Source organism: Neovison vison, chromosome 7 (assembly GCF_020171115.1).
Source record: "Neovison vison isolate M4711 chromosome 7, ASM_NN_V1, whole genome shotgun sequence".
In the NCBI taxonomy this organism is placed as follows: Eukaryota; Metazoa; Chordata; class Mammalia; order Carnivora; family Mustelidae; genus Neogale; species Neogale vison.
In genome coordinates, this window is record NC_058097.1 from 59,652,266 (window position 1) to 59,666,814 (window position 14,549).

Consider the following 14,549-nt stretch of genomic DNA (forward strand, 5'->3'; position numbering starts at 1 on the left):
GTTTCTCATGTTCGACACGTGAGTGAAACCAGATGATCATTGACTCTGCCTGACCTACTTCTCGCAGCATAATCCCCTCCAGTCCCATCCATGTCGCTGCAGAGGGTGGTGTCCGTCCTTCCTGCTGACTGACGTTCTGTCATGTGTGTGGACCGCATCTGCCATATCCATCCATGTGCTGAAGGGCATCCCGGCTCCTCCCACAGGCGAGCTGTTGCGGATGGGCTGCTGTGAACAGAACAGTGTGTGGTTTCCTCAAGGTAATTGACAACAGAGCTGCCCTGCGGCCCAGGACTGCCCTACGAGGTATGAACCCCAGAGACACGAACATAGTGAAAAGAAGCTTTTGCTCTTGACAAGGTGCCAATACTTCACTTTTCCTTTTGTTTCAGATGGTCTAAATTTGAACTTAGGAAACCAAAGCTCATGGAGCATCTGGCCAGGAGACAGGGAGTTTGGGTTTTTCGACTTTCCAGTGTCTCTCAGCCAAGAACTGTGTCACCCTGCAGTGGGTATGCAGGGAGAAGCGGACAGAGACCAGGTCTCAGCTGACAGTCAGGATCATAGTGGCCCATGTCACGTGAACAAACTGGGCACTTGTGGGACATCTTCACCGTGTTAACGTAACACAGAGAAAGTCCCCTTTACTTCACAACCACGAACATCTTGAGTGACTGAGATTGTCCAATGAATGGCGGCTGGGAGCCTCGTTGGGCCCGTACTGTCCCCAGCGTTGTCAGGTCCCCAGGGACAGAGTCTACGTCTTGGCAGAAAGTCCTAAGGGACCAGGATGGACCATATCTCACAACTGTAGAAATCTTCCCAAGTCCTAGGTTCCCTCCAACGTCCAGGTGAGTTGATGCTGGTCGCTTTGAAGGAATCTGAAGATGTTGTGTCATTTAATGGGATGATGAATCTAGCAAGTGTCCCAAATGCACAACACCTGCATCCCTGTTCCTGCCCCTGTGGCCGCCATCACCCACTGAGCAGGACCTTCTGTCCCGGTAGCCCAGAGGGCAGCTTGGAATTTTATTATAGTGAAACAGCAGACACTACCAACCCACTAAACTTGCCTGAGGCTGGGATCCATTTTCCGTCCTTCCAAGTAGAGGCAATGGTGTTAGGAGAGGAGCGCTCGCCCTGGAACAGACCGATGCGAAGATTCCCACCTTCTTCCCCACCCCTGCAGCTGAGCACCACGCACTCTGGGTCTGGATGGGAGGACACGCGCGGCCCCGAGAAGCGCAGACAGAGATGAACTTCTGTGTCGCTTGTTTATAAACGCCCTTTCTGTTTCAGGTCACTTGTGTCCTCTGGACCCCAAGCGAGCCCATGACTTCCTCTCACCCCTTACTGCCACGCTCACCCACAGAGGCCAGCATGGGGCTCCTGTCCACAGCGGCGAGGGGACCTGGAGCGTGTGTTTTCGCGTTTGGAAAGACGACAACCGTGGGATGTCGAAAACCCCACTCGTGTGCAGTTTTTAAAAAGAGGGAATCTGCGATGCACGATTGTTTGACATTTGCTGATACGGTGAAAGGAGCGCAGAGGGAAGGCGGAGGGAATCTCGTTCTCATTGAATTTTTATTCAAAGCATCGGTCCCGTGAAGGACACTTTATTTTTTTTAATTAATTAATTAATTTTCAGCCTAACAGTATTCCTTGTTTTTGCACCACACCCGGTGCTCCATGCGTGAAGGACACTTTAAATGACTGAACGAACAAACATTATTCTGTGTCTCTCGCCTCGCGGCCCCAGACGCTCCCCAAGCTGCTCTGTGCCCGGCTCGGTGCTCTCTCGGTGAGAGAACAGCTTTTCATTCTGGACGTGCCAAGTTATGTCCTTCTCTTTAGCACTTTTCTGTGGACAAGTTGTCAGAGGCTGTTTGTTCTCTTGAGCTCTCTGGTTTCCTTTTATTTCGGAGAACTGGGTAGTCCCAGAGCTGGTCTGTTTTGACTGTGTGGGAAGGAAAGGCTTTTTCTCATCTTGATAAATCAGGTTTCCGTATGGGCCTGGGCGCTGCATTCTTAAGACCCAAAGATTATGTGGAAGTTGTTAGCTTTCATCCGTGGCTGGTTTCTTCCCTGGGGAGTTAAGAATTCAAGAGTGCTCCTCTCTCGGACACGCTACCCCGGTCCAATGCTGCCCGCGAACAGGGTTGACCTGAGTGTCTCTTCGTTCTGCCAGGACTCATTTCTGGACTCAGTGTCGATGCCTCCGCCATCAGTCACATGGCCTCTGTGGATTTCACCTTCAATAAAGGTAACTGGCCAATGTTTCTTACCTTTATTTTTTTTAAATATTTTATTTATTTATTTGACAGTGATCACAAGTAGGCAGAGAGGCAGGCAGAGAGAGAGGAGGAAACAGGCTCCCCGCTGAGCAGAGAGCCTGATGTGGGGCTTGATGCGGGGCTCAATCCCAGGATCCCGGGATCATGACCCGAGCCGAAGCAGAGGCTTAACCCACTGAACCACCCAGGCGCCCCTCTTACCTTTATTTTTTTACATTTTGGAATATTTTCAGACACAAATGTGTAAAGGAATACCCAGACAGAGCAAATATGAACATATTTCATAACATCATATCATCCTAGAAATTTAACATGGAAATACGGATACCATACTGTTACCTAACGACTACTTAATGCCTCCAATTAATACTAATGTTCTGTTCCTCATGTTTCTGGACCCCGGCCACAATCCCACACAGCACGTAGTTATCCTGTCTCTTTCGCACTCTTTAATCTGAAACAGGCCTTGTTTTTCAACATCTTTCCACTTTTAAAAGGTACGATGTAGTTATGCTACAGAATGTCCCCCCATCTGGTGTCTGTAATTCCCCGATGAAACCTATGATACGCCCTTTGGGCGGGACGTGAGGATGTTCTCGGTGAACCTCAGAGGCATCACATAATGTCTGTTTTCCTCCTCGTGAGGGAGGGTCACTGTTCATTTGGTCACGGTGTTGCCTGTGATGTTTCTCCATGACTAAGATTTTCTGCTTTAAGATTAATGTGTCTCATGGAGGGTCACTCTGAGAGCGTCACTATCTTGTTGCTATTAGAATCTGTTGGTGTTTCTTCTCTGAAACCATTACGACTGGGATGTGTGCCTGATGGTTCTATATCCATTATTCTCCCTAAATTCACTTTGTCTCCCATCCGTCAATATTAATTCTGTGTCTAGATTTGTCTCAGATTTGGTGTTCTCAGCAGCAGCGCATGAGGGAGCTCGTGATCCCCCATGATCTCGCTACCCCAACGTGTTGTTTCACCGGCTCAGTGTTCATCAGTCTGAGAGTTGATACTGGTGTCCTTCAGCGGTGGAGGAGGAGCAGCAAAGTGTCCCCCAAGCGAGAAGACACTTGGAAACTGACGAATGCTGCAAGCTACTTGATGCCATTTACAGGGTAAAAATTTTGTTATTTATTTAAATTCAATTAGCCAAGGGATAGGACTTCGTTGGTTTTTGATCTACTGATCTGATGAGTCACTGAACATTATAACGCCCAGTGCTCATCAGCTCACGTGCCCTGCTTAACGCACGTCTCCCACTTAGCCTATCCCCGACTCACATCCCCTTCTGAAGTCCTTGGGTTGTTTCCTGGAGTCCAGAGCCTCTGACTTCTCCCCATTTGGTTTTCCCTCCCTTCCCTACTGTCCGCTACACTATTCCTTATGTTCCCCACATGAGTGACACCATATGATCGTTGTCTTTCTCTGATTGCCTTATTTCACTTAACATAATCCCCTCCAGTCCCTCCATATGGATGCAAATGGCTGAGTGATATTCCATTGTGCATATGGACCACATCTTCTGTATCCATTCGTCTGTTGAAGGGCATCCCGGCTCCTTCCAGTTTGGCCATCATGGCCATTGCTGCTATGAACACTGGGGTACAGACAGCCTTTCTTTGCACTATGTCTATATCTTTGGGGTAAATACCCAGTCGTGCGACTGCTGGGTTGTAGGGCAGCTCTATTTTGAACTTCTTGAGAAACCTCCACACTGTTTTCCAGGGTGGCTGCACCAGCCTGCGTTCCCACCAACAGTGTAGGAAGGGATCCCTCTATCCTTATCCTTTGAAGAGTTCTAATCAGGAAAGGAGGCTGTATTTTATCAGATGCTTTTTCTGCATCAATTTAGAGGATCACATGGTTCTTGTCTTTTATTAATGTCCTCAATCATGTTGATTTCATGAGTACTGAACCACCCTTGCAGCCCAGGGATAAAACCCACTTGGTTGTGGTGAATAATCCTCACATATTGCTGGATCCTGCCGGCTAGCATCTGGGGTATTCTGGCATCCGCGTTCATCAGGAAAATTGGTCTGTGATTCTCCTTCTTGATGGGGTCTTTGTCGAGGTTTGGGATCAAGGTGATGCTGGCCTCATGGAAGGAGTTTGGACATTTTCCTTCCATATCTGTTTTTCCAAACAGTTGCAGTAGAAAAAGTATTATTTCTCCTTAAAACGTTTGGTAGAATCCCCCTCGGACACCACCTGGCCCTGGGCTCTGGTTTGTCGGGGGATTTTTGAGTAGTTTAATTTCCTCACTGGCTATTGACTTGTTAGGATTGTCCACTTCTTCCTGCTTCAGTCTTCGATGCGTTTCTGGAAACTTATCAACCACCCTCTCTTCCAGATGCCTAGTTTGTGGGCATATAGCTGCTGGTGTTGGTCGTGGTTTCTCCCCTTTTGTTCGTGATTTTATTAATTTGGGTCCTTTCTCTTTGCTTTTTGATAAGTCTAGCCTGAGGTTTATCACTCGCACTGAATCTTTCAAAATACCAGTTTCTAGTTTCTATTTATTTCTTTTTTACTTTTTATTTTTTATTTTCAGCATAACAGTATTCATTATTTTTGTACCACACCCAGTTCTCCATGCAATCCGTGCCCTCTATAATACCCACCACCTCGTACCCCGCCCCTTCAAAACCCTCAGAGTGTTTTTCAGAGTCCATAGTCTCTCATGGTTCACCTCCACTTCCAATTTCCCCCAACTCCCTTCTCCTTGCTAACTCCCCATGTCCTCCATGCTATTTGTTATGCTTCACAAATAAGTGAAACCTTATGATAATTGACTCTCTCTGCTTGACTTATTTCACTCAGCAAAATCTCTTCCAGTCCCGTCCATGTTGCTACAAAAGTCTAATCTAATCTTTATTGCTCTTCTGCTTGGTTTAGGCTTTATTTGCTGTTCTTTCCCCAGGTCCTTTCGGTGTAAGAAGAGCTTGTGCATTTGGGATTTTTCTAACATTTTGAGAGAGACTTCATGGCTCTGTACTTCCCCCTAAGGACCACCTTTAGAGGATCCCACAGGTTTTGAACCAGTTAGAATGGTTAGAATCAAGAAGACAGGGAACAACATGTGTTGGAGAGGATGCGGAGAAAGGGAAACCTCCTACACTGTTGGTGGGAACACAAGCTGGTGCAGCCACTCTGGAAAACAGTGTGGAGGTTTCTCAAGAAGTTCAAAACAGAGCTTCCCTATGACCCTGCAATTGCACGACCAGGTATTTACCCCAAAGATACCAATGTAGTGAAAAGAAGGGCCATCTGTACCCCAATGTTCATAGCAGTGATGTCCACAACAGCCAAACTGTGGAAGGAGTCAAGATGCCCTTCAACAGACGAATGGATAAGGAAGATATGGTCCACATATACAATGGAGTACTATGCCTCCATCAGAAAGGATGAATACCCAACTTTTGTATCAACATGGATGGGACTGGAGATTATGCTGAGTGAAATAAGTCAGTCAGAGAAGGACAATGATCATATGGTGTCATTCACATGTGGAGCATAAGGAATAGCGGGGAGAACCAGGGGGAAGGGAGGGAAAACTGAAAGAACTCAGAGGGAGACAAAGCATGAGAGGCTCTGGCTGGACTCTGTTTCCTGGAAGGTTACAGAAGGCTGGGTTTGGGGTAACTGGGTGATGAGTATTAAGGAGAGTGTGTGTTGTGATGAACCGTTGACCACTACATCAAAAGCTAATGGTGTCCTGCACATTGGCTAATTGAATATAAAAATTAAAAAATCGATGGAGTATAGAGAGCCCAGAAATAAACTCACCTTTATATGGCCAGTTCATGTGTAACGAAGCAGGCGAACCCACACAGTGGGGAGAGCTTGCCTCCCGTAGCATGCTGGGAAGCTGGGCCGTTGTATTACACCACCCACAGCACCGGACTCAGATGGGGTGAAGACCTGTGACACAACATGGGCAGTGATCTCCTGACCATGACCCTTAGCAACACAGTAGTGGGTTTGTCTCCTCAGGCAAGGGAAGCAAAAGCAAAAATAAACTATTGGGACGACTCCAAAAGCAGCAGCTCTCACACAGCAAGAGGCGCCGACACGACACAAAGGCGAGCCGCTGAGTGAGAGAGGACACTGGCAGATAACGCATCTGATAAGTAGTTAACATCCGACATGTGACCTATACACTCACTCCCCAGAAAGGAACAATCTGACTAAAGAAGGGGCAAAGCGCCTGCATGGACATTTTCCCGAGATGACGTACAGGTCAGAGAGGATGCATGCCAACATGTGCGTCAACATGGATGGCACTGGAGGGGATGATGCTGAGTGAGGCAAGTCAGGCAGAGAGGGACGATTACCACGTGATGTCACTCATGGGTGGGACATAAGGAGTAGCGTGGAGGACCATAGGGGAAGGGAGAGAAATCCAACAGGGGAGATGTCAGAGAGGGAGACAAACCCTAGAGACGATGAACCCCAGGAACCCATCTGAGGGTTTCAGAGGGGGAGGAGGCTGAGGGGAAGAGGCTGGGGGAGGGGGTGACCAGGTGGGGGACGTTCAGGGGGGCACGTGTTTTAACCAGCACTGAGTGTTACACGCAACTAATGAACTACTGAACACATCAGAAACCAGTGATGTGCTCCACAGTGCCTAACCGAATAGAAGAGCCACAGATAGCCACAGACAGACACGATGCCTGGCGTCCCTCACCGAACCTCACCGTCCCCTCGGTGACCTGCACATCCAACACCAGCGAGACCCCACCTTACCCCGGGCAGGCTGGCTCGTATCTGAAAAGTAAGTGCTGGCAAGGATGCAGGAAAGGGGAGACGCTCCCGTGTCGCCAGGGGGACATGAGTTAGCGCTGTCACTGTGGAGCACAGTAGGGCGGTTCCTCCAGACAGTGAAGGTACACATCCCGCGGTCATCCCAGCACGGGGCGTCTGCCCTCAGAGAACATGGACCTGAAAACGCACACACCGCTCTGTTGATTTGTGTTATTACAACAGCCCAGATCTGCACGTGAGGAAGCCCGCACAGAAAGAGGCATGGGCGGGGCTGGCGGACGCTTCGCGGGACCCAGGAGCCTGTGCACCAGCTGCCACACGTGGAGCTCTGCGGGCTGGACGAAGTGGCGCTGCACACGGTGCCATGCGGGGTCAGGGAGGTGAGTCCCCCAGAGAGGACAGACGCTGCACGATGTGACTTACGTGCTGACTCGGAAACACAGAAGCAGACACAGACACAGACTGGAGAAGCGGAGAATGCGCTGGGGGTCACAGGGGGAGCGGGAGGCGGGACGGCAGCGGCGGCGGGGCTGGGCTCCGGGTTACAGAGTCACGGGACCGAAGGCGCAGCAGAGGGGGTTCGTCGGCGCTATTGCAGCACCATGTGGTGACAGAGGTAGTGGCAGGCATGGGGAGCGCAGCATAACGCAGGGACTTGTCACATCACTGTGCGGTACACCTGAAACAGGGGTCTCGTGTGTGTCCGCTGCACGCGATTAAAGAGAAGCTCAGGGGATGGCAGACAGGAGCTCCACAGGCTTAGAGCGGCCACGCGCGCCTTAACCGGGGATGGTCACCGGTGGCAGAACGTCTGCCCAGAGCCTGGCTCGGCGCGCAGCAGGGACAGGGCGGTGACCGCCCCAAGTAACTCCCGCGGCAGGAATTTCTCCAAGCGGAGCACGAGCAGTCTGGGGACAGCCTCGTGCCTTTGCAGACAGCAACCCCTCCACAATGCGTGGTTTAAAGCAGAAATAATTCATTCAGGACATTGTAGACAGTCTCCCCTGAGCCAGTGCCTTAGAGACGCTGTCCTCCGGGAAGGGTTCCACCCGACTCCTGCGCTGAGAATCCCCCAGAATGACAGCTGCGGGCATTAAGGACAGCGGGAATGGAGCCAAGAGTGTCTGTTTCCCCACCTTGCCAATGCCTGTAAGTCTCCGAGTCCCTGTCTGAGTCGACAGGAAGTGGCGGCAGGAACACAGGACGGGAAAGAGCATCTTCAGCACGTGGTGTCGGGACAGTTGGACTGTGACGGTCCCTCAGCACCATGGTCCCGCCGGCCTGCTGAAGCGTGACCTTGAGGAGAAGCTCTCCAAGCAGTGGGCCTCTGGGGGAGGAGGACACAGGTCCCTGAAGCTGAGCAGTGGGAGACCCCACCCCCACCAGCCCACTCAGGGCGACCATCCCCTGCTTCCAGTCTCCGTTGTCTCCCCACCTCAGAGAAGCCTGCTGTGCCCACGATCCCTGCAAGTGCGCTCGTTCAACTTCACGTTCATGCTGCTGGACCAGATGCACCTTACTCCTCCTCTTCTTTACCTCTAAGACTTATGATCAATGTATGACTCCCATTCCTTCATGTTCACCCACGAGACCTATGGCTAATGCATAACCTTCTCCTCCTTTGTGGTTATCTTGTGTCTAATAAATACGGGGCTGAGGAGTTGCTCGGGCGACAGTCCTTCCAGCGGTCGTCCCCTGCTCCCTCTCTTGCAGCAGACTTGTTTGTGCCTCATCCTTCTCCTGTGTGCCTTTGGGAAGCGGTGTTGGACAGCCAGAAGAACCGAACTGGACCATTCTCTCACACCACACGCAAAGATGGACTCAAAAAGGACGAAAGACCTCAGTGTGAGACAGGAGTCCATCAGAATCCTAGAGAACACGGGCAGCTACCTCTCCCACGTCTCCAAGGGCAGGGACAACAAAAGCAAAAATGCGCTCGTGGGACTTTGTCATGATGAAAAGCTTCTACACAGCAAAGGACACCGTCAACAAAACTACAAGGCAGCCTGTGGAAGGGGAGATTTTTGCAAATAACCTTACAGATAAAGGGCTGGCGTCCAGCACTGAGGAGAGCATGTGCTGTGATGAGCACCAGGTGTTACACTTAACTAACGAATCACTGACACTGCATCAAGGACTGAGTATGTACGATGCAGTGGCTAACTGACATAATAAAAATGATTAAAGTCCATGGTAACAACACCAGAGGAATTCCAAAGATCATTAAATAAACCATGGGAAAAAAAAAACCCTCAAACTCAAAACCCAGAAAACAAATAGTCCCATCAAGAGATGAGCAGAACACATAGATCAATGGAACAGAATAGAGAGCCCAAAAATAGACCCTCAACTCTATGGTCAACTAATCTTCAACAAAGCAGGAAAGAATGTCCAATGGAAAAAAGACAGCCTCTTCAATAAATGGTGTTGGGAAAATTGGACAGCCACATGCAGAAAAATGAAATTGGACCATTTCCTTACACCACACACAAAAATAGACTCAAAATGGATTAAGGACCTCAATGTGAGAAAGGAATCCATCAAAATCCTTGAGGAGAACACAGGCAGCAACCTCTTCGACCTCAGCCACAGCAACATCTTCCTAGGAACATCACCAAAGGCAAGGCAAGGGAAGAGGGAGCAAAAATGAACTATTGGGATTTCATCAAGATCAAAATCTTTTGCACAGCAAAGGAAACAGTTAACAAAATCAAAAGACAACTGACAGAATGGGAGAAGATATTTGCAAACGACATATCAGATAAAGGACTAGTATCCAAAATCTATAAAGATCTTAGCAAACTCAACACCCAAAGAACAAATAATCCAATCAAGAAATGGGCCGAGGACATGAACAGACATTTCTGCAAAGAAGACATCCAGATGGCCAACAGACACATGAAAAAGTGCTCCATATCACTCGGCATCAGGGAAATACAAATCAAAACCACAATGAGATATCACCTCACACCAGTCAGAATGGCTAAAATCAACAAGTCAGGAAATGACAGATGCTGGCGAGGATGTGGAGAAAGGGGAACCCTCCTCCACTGTTGGTGGGAATGCAAGCTGGTGCAACCACTCTGGAAAACAGCATGGAGGTTCCTCAAAATGTTGAAAATAGAACTGCCCTATGACCCAGCAATTGCTGGGTATTTACCCTAAAGATACAAACGTAGTGTTCCAAAGGGGCACGTGCACCCAAATGTTTATAGCAGCAATGTCCACAATAGCCAAACTATGGAAAGAACCTAGATGTCCATCAACAGATGAATGGATCAAGAAGATGTGGTATATATACACAATGGAATACTATGCAGCCATCAAAAGAAATGAAATCTTGCCATTTGCGACAACATGGATGGAACTAGAGCGTATTATGCTTAGCAAAATAAGTCAAGCAGAGAAAGACAACTACCATATGATCTCCCTGATATGAGGAAGTGGTTATGCAACATGGGGGCTTAAGTGGGTAGGAGAAGAATCAATGAAACAAGAAGGGACTGGGAGGGAGACAAACCATAAGTGACTCTTAATCTCACAAAACAAACTGAGGGTTGCTGGGGGGAGGGGAGTTGGGAGAAGGGGGGTGGGGTTATGGACATTGGGGAGGGTATGTGCTTTGGTGAGTGCTGTGAAGTGTGTAAACCTGGCGATTCACAGACCTGTACCCTGGGGATAAAAATATGTTTATAAAAAATAAAAAATTTAAAAAAAGAGATGAGCAGAAGCCATGAACAGACACTTCTCCAAAAAAGGCCTACAAATGGCCAACAGATGCATGAAAAAGTGTACAACATCACTCAGCATCAGGGAAATACAAATCAAAACCACAGTGAGATCCCGCCTCACACAAGTCAGAATGGCTAAAATTAACCAGTCAGGAAACAACAGGTGTTGGAGAGGATGTGGAGAAAGGGGAGCCTCCTACACTGTTGGTGGGAATGCAAGCTGGTGCTGCCACTCTGGAAAACAGCATGGAGGTTCCTCAAAAACTTAACAGAGCTGCCCTACACCCCACAATCACACTACTGGGTATTTACCCCAAAGACAAAGATGTAGTGAAAAGAAGGGGCAGCTGCACCCCAGTGTTCATAGTAGCAATACCCACAATAGCATGAATGGAGAGGATATGGTACACACACACAAAATGGAATATTAGTCATCAGAAAGGATGAATACTCAACATTTGCATCAACACGGAGGGAACTGGAGGGTACTGGGCTGAGTGAAATAAGTCAGAGAAACACAATTATATGGTTTCACTCACATGCGGAATATAGGGAACAGGGCAGAGGATCAGAGGGGGAAGGGAGGAAAACCATGAGAGACTCATACCTAGAGGACACAAACTGGGGGTTTCTGGAGGGGAGGTGGGTGGGAGGTGGGGTAACTGGGTGACTGACATTGGAGAGTGAGCAGTTTGATGAGCACCGGTGTTATATACAACTGATGAATTACTGACCACGACCTCTGAAAATAATGGTGTACTTTATGTTGGCTAATTGAATTTAAATTTTTAAAATTTCCATAAGACAGTAAACAAAAAATGTTGGAGAGGATGTGGAGAAATGGGAACTCTGGACCCTATGACCCTGCAATTGCACTACTGGGTATTTACCCCAAAGATACAGATGTAGTGAAAAGAAAGGCCATCTGTACTCCAATGTTCATAGCAGCAATGGCCATGGTTGCCAAACTGTGGAAAGAGCTGAGATGCCCTTCAACAGGCAAATGGATAAAGAAGATGTGGTCCATATACACTATGGAGTATTATGCCTCCATCATAAAGGAGGAATACCCAACTTTTGTATCAACATGGATGGGACTAGAAGAGATTATGCTGAGTGAAATAAGTCAAGCAGAGAGAGTCAATTATCATATGGTTTCACTTACTTGTGGAGAATAAGAAATAACATGGAGGACATGGGGAGACAGGAGAAGTGAGTTGGGGGAAATTAGAGGGGGAGATGAACCATGACAGACTGTGGACTCTGAGAAACAAACTGAGGGTTTCTGAGGGGACATGGGTAGGGAGGATGGGCTAGCTGGGTGATAGGTGTTGAGGAGGGCATGTGTTGTGATGAGCACTGGGTGTTATATTCAACTCACAAATCACTGAACACGACATCAAAAACTAATGATGTACCATACAGCGGCTTACTGAACATGATAAAAATAAAAGAGTCAAACTTGGAAAAAGAGAACATAGACTGGCCATTACCAGAGACTGTGGGAATGGGCAAACTGGGAGTTACTGCTGAACGGGTAGAAAATTCTAGTTATGCAACACAATTAAGTTGTAGAGATCTGTTCAACCCTCTGCCTACAGCTAACATATTATAGCATACATTTTTAAATCTGCTGAGGTTTTGGGGAGATAGTGGAAGGAGAGGATCCTGTGCTCACCTCATCCCATGAACACACTAAGACAACAGTATCTGTACAGCTAACTCTGAAGATGACAAAGACGCAGAACAGATCTTCCACAGCTAACCATGGAGAGGAACTGCATTGAGCAGGGTAGGGGGTAGAGATGCCACTGGGCACCCAAACCCTCACACAACTAGCCCCACATAGGAGACACATCACAAGCCTGGGGAAGTGGCTCTATCTTACCCCAGGTACCCAAGGCTCTGGGAACCCCCACTGAGAAAAGAAGTCCCCATAACACTTGACTTTGAAACCCAGCAGCCTTAGCCCTGGGAGCTTTAAGAAATTAGCAGGGTACTATAGAGGGCACGGTTTGCATGGAGCACTGGGTGTGGTGCAAAGACAATGAATACTGTTATGCTGAAAATAAATAAAAAATAAATTAAAAAAAAAAAGAAATTAGCAGGGTAGCTTTTATTTCACACAGTGCTTGAAGTCCTAGCCAAGATCGAGTCCTGCATTGGGCTCGCTGCTCAGCTGGGAGACTGCTTCTCCCTCTGAACTTCTTCCCTCTCATGCTCTCTCTCTAATAAATAAAATCTTTAAAAAATTTTTTTAAATGGTTCTGGAAAAACTGGATAGCTACCTGCAAAAGATGGAAATTGGACTTTTTACACTATACACAAAAATAAAATGAAAGACCTAAATGTGAGAGCTGAAACCATGAGACTGGAAGAGAGCACAGGTAGCAATCTCTCGGACATGATCCTTAGCAACATGGTCACGGATACGTCTCCTCAGGCAAGGAAACAAAAGCAAAAATAAACTCCTGGGTGAGCCTGGTGGTAGGTATTAAGGAAAGCACGGATTGCATGGAGCACTGGGTGTGGTGCACAAACAGTGATTCTTGGATCACTGAAAAAATAATGGAAAAAAATAAATGATTGGGACTACACAAAAACAAAAAGCTTTTTCACAGTCAGGAAACCAGGAACAAAACAAAAAGCCAAGCTACTGAGTAGGAGAAGATATTTGCAAACAAATTATCTCCCAAGAGGTCAATGTCCAAAATATACATTAAAGTATACAACTCAACAATACAAACAATCCAATTATAAAGCAGGCAAAATAGACATTTCTCCAAATAAGATATATGGATGGTCAACATCCATATATCATCATCATCATCACTCATCGTCAGGGACATGCAACTCAAAACGACAATGAGATACCACCTCCCACCTGTCATGGGCTCACTTTGGCAGCACATATACTACCTCCCACCTGTCAGAATGTGTAGAATCAGGGGCGCCCAGGTGGCTCAGTTAGTTAAGTGACTGCCTTCAGCTTGGGTCATGATCCAGGGTCCTGGGATCAAGCCCCATATGGGGCACCCTGCTCAGTGGGGAACCTGCTTCCCCCTCTCCCTCTGCTGCTCTGCCTGTGTCCCTCGCTCTCTCTGTTAAATAAATAAATAAAATCTTAGAATGTCTAGAATCAAAAAGACAAGAAATAACAAGTGTGGGGTGAGGATGTGGAGAAAAAGGAACCCTCACACACTTGCTGGAGACAAAAGCTGGTGAAATCATGGTGGAAAACAGTATGGATATTCCTCCAAAATTAAAAATAAAAATATCATGATCCATTAATTCCATTATTGAGTGAAGAAGATGAAAACTCAAAAGTCTTCACCCCCAAATTACTAGAACTCATACAGCATTTCAGTAATAGGGCAGGACACAAAATCAATGTACAGAAATAAGTTGCTTTCTTATACATTAACAATGAAACTATAGGAAGGGAAATTAGAGAATTGATTCCATTTACTATAGCATCAAGAGCCATAAGATACCTGGGAATAAACCTAACCAAAGAGGTAAAGGATCTATACTTGAGGAACTACAGAACATTCATGAAAGAAATTGAAGTAGACACTAAAAGATAGAAAAACATACCATGGTCACAAATCGGAAGAATAAACATTGTTAAAATGTGTATGCTGCCCAGAGCAATCTATACTTTCCATAACATCCCAATCAAACTACCATTGGCATTTTTCAAAGTGCTGGAACAAATAATCCTAAAATTTGTATCGAACCAGAAAAGGCCCCAAATTGC

At 47.2% G+C, this 14,549-nt stretch overlaps 1 protein-coding gene across 1 annotated transcript in view; it reads left to right on the forward strand.

Moving 5' to 3' along the window:
• The window catches only part of LOC122913406 (NACHT, LRR and PYD domains-containing protein 13-like), a 51,640-nt gene extending 45,040 nt beyond the window's left edge, over positions 1-6,600 (forward strand). Inside the window, exons 9-10 of the mRNA XM_044260150.1 lie at positions 2,189-2,263; positions 6,467-6,600. Of these exons, the coding sequence (XP_044116085.1) occupies positions 2,189-2,263; positions 6,467-6,600 (209 nt within the window). The remainder of the gene's footprint in view (positions 1-2,188; positions 2,264-6,466) is intronic.
• Positions 6,601-14,549: the final 7,949 nt, after the last annotated feature.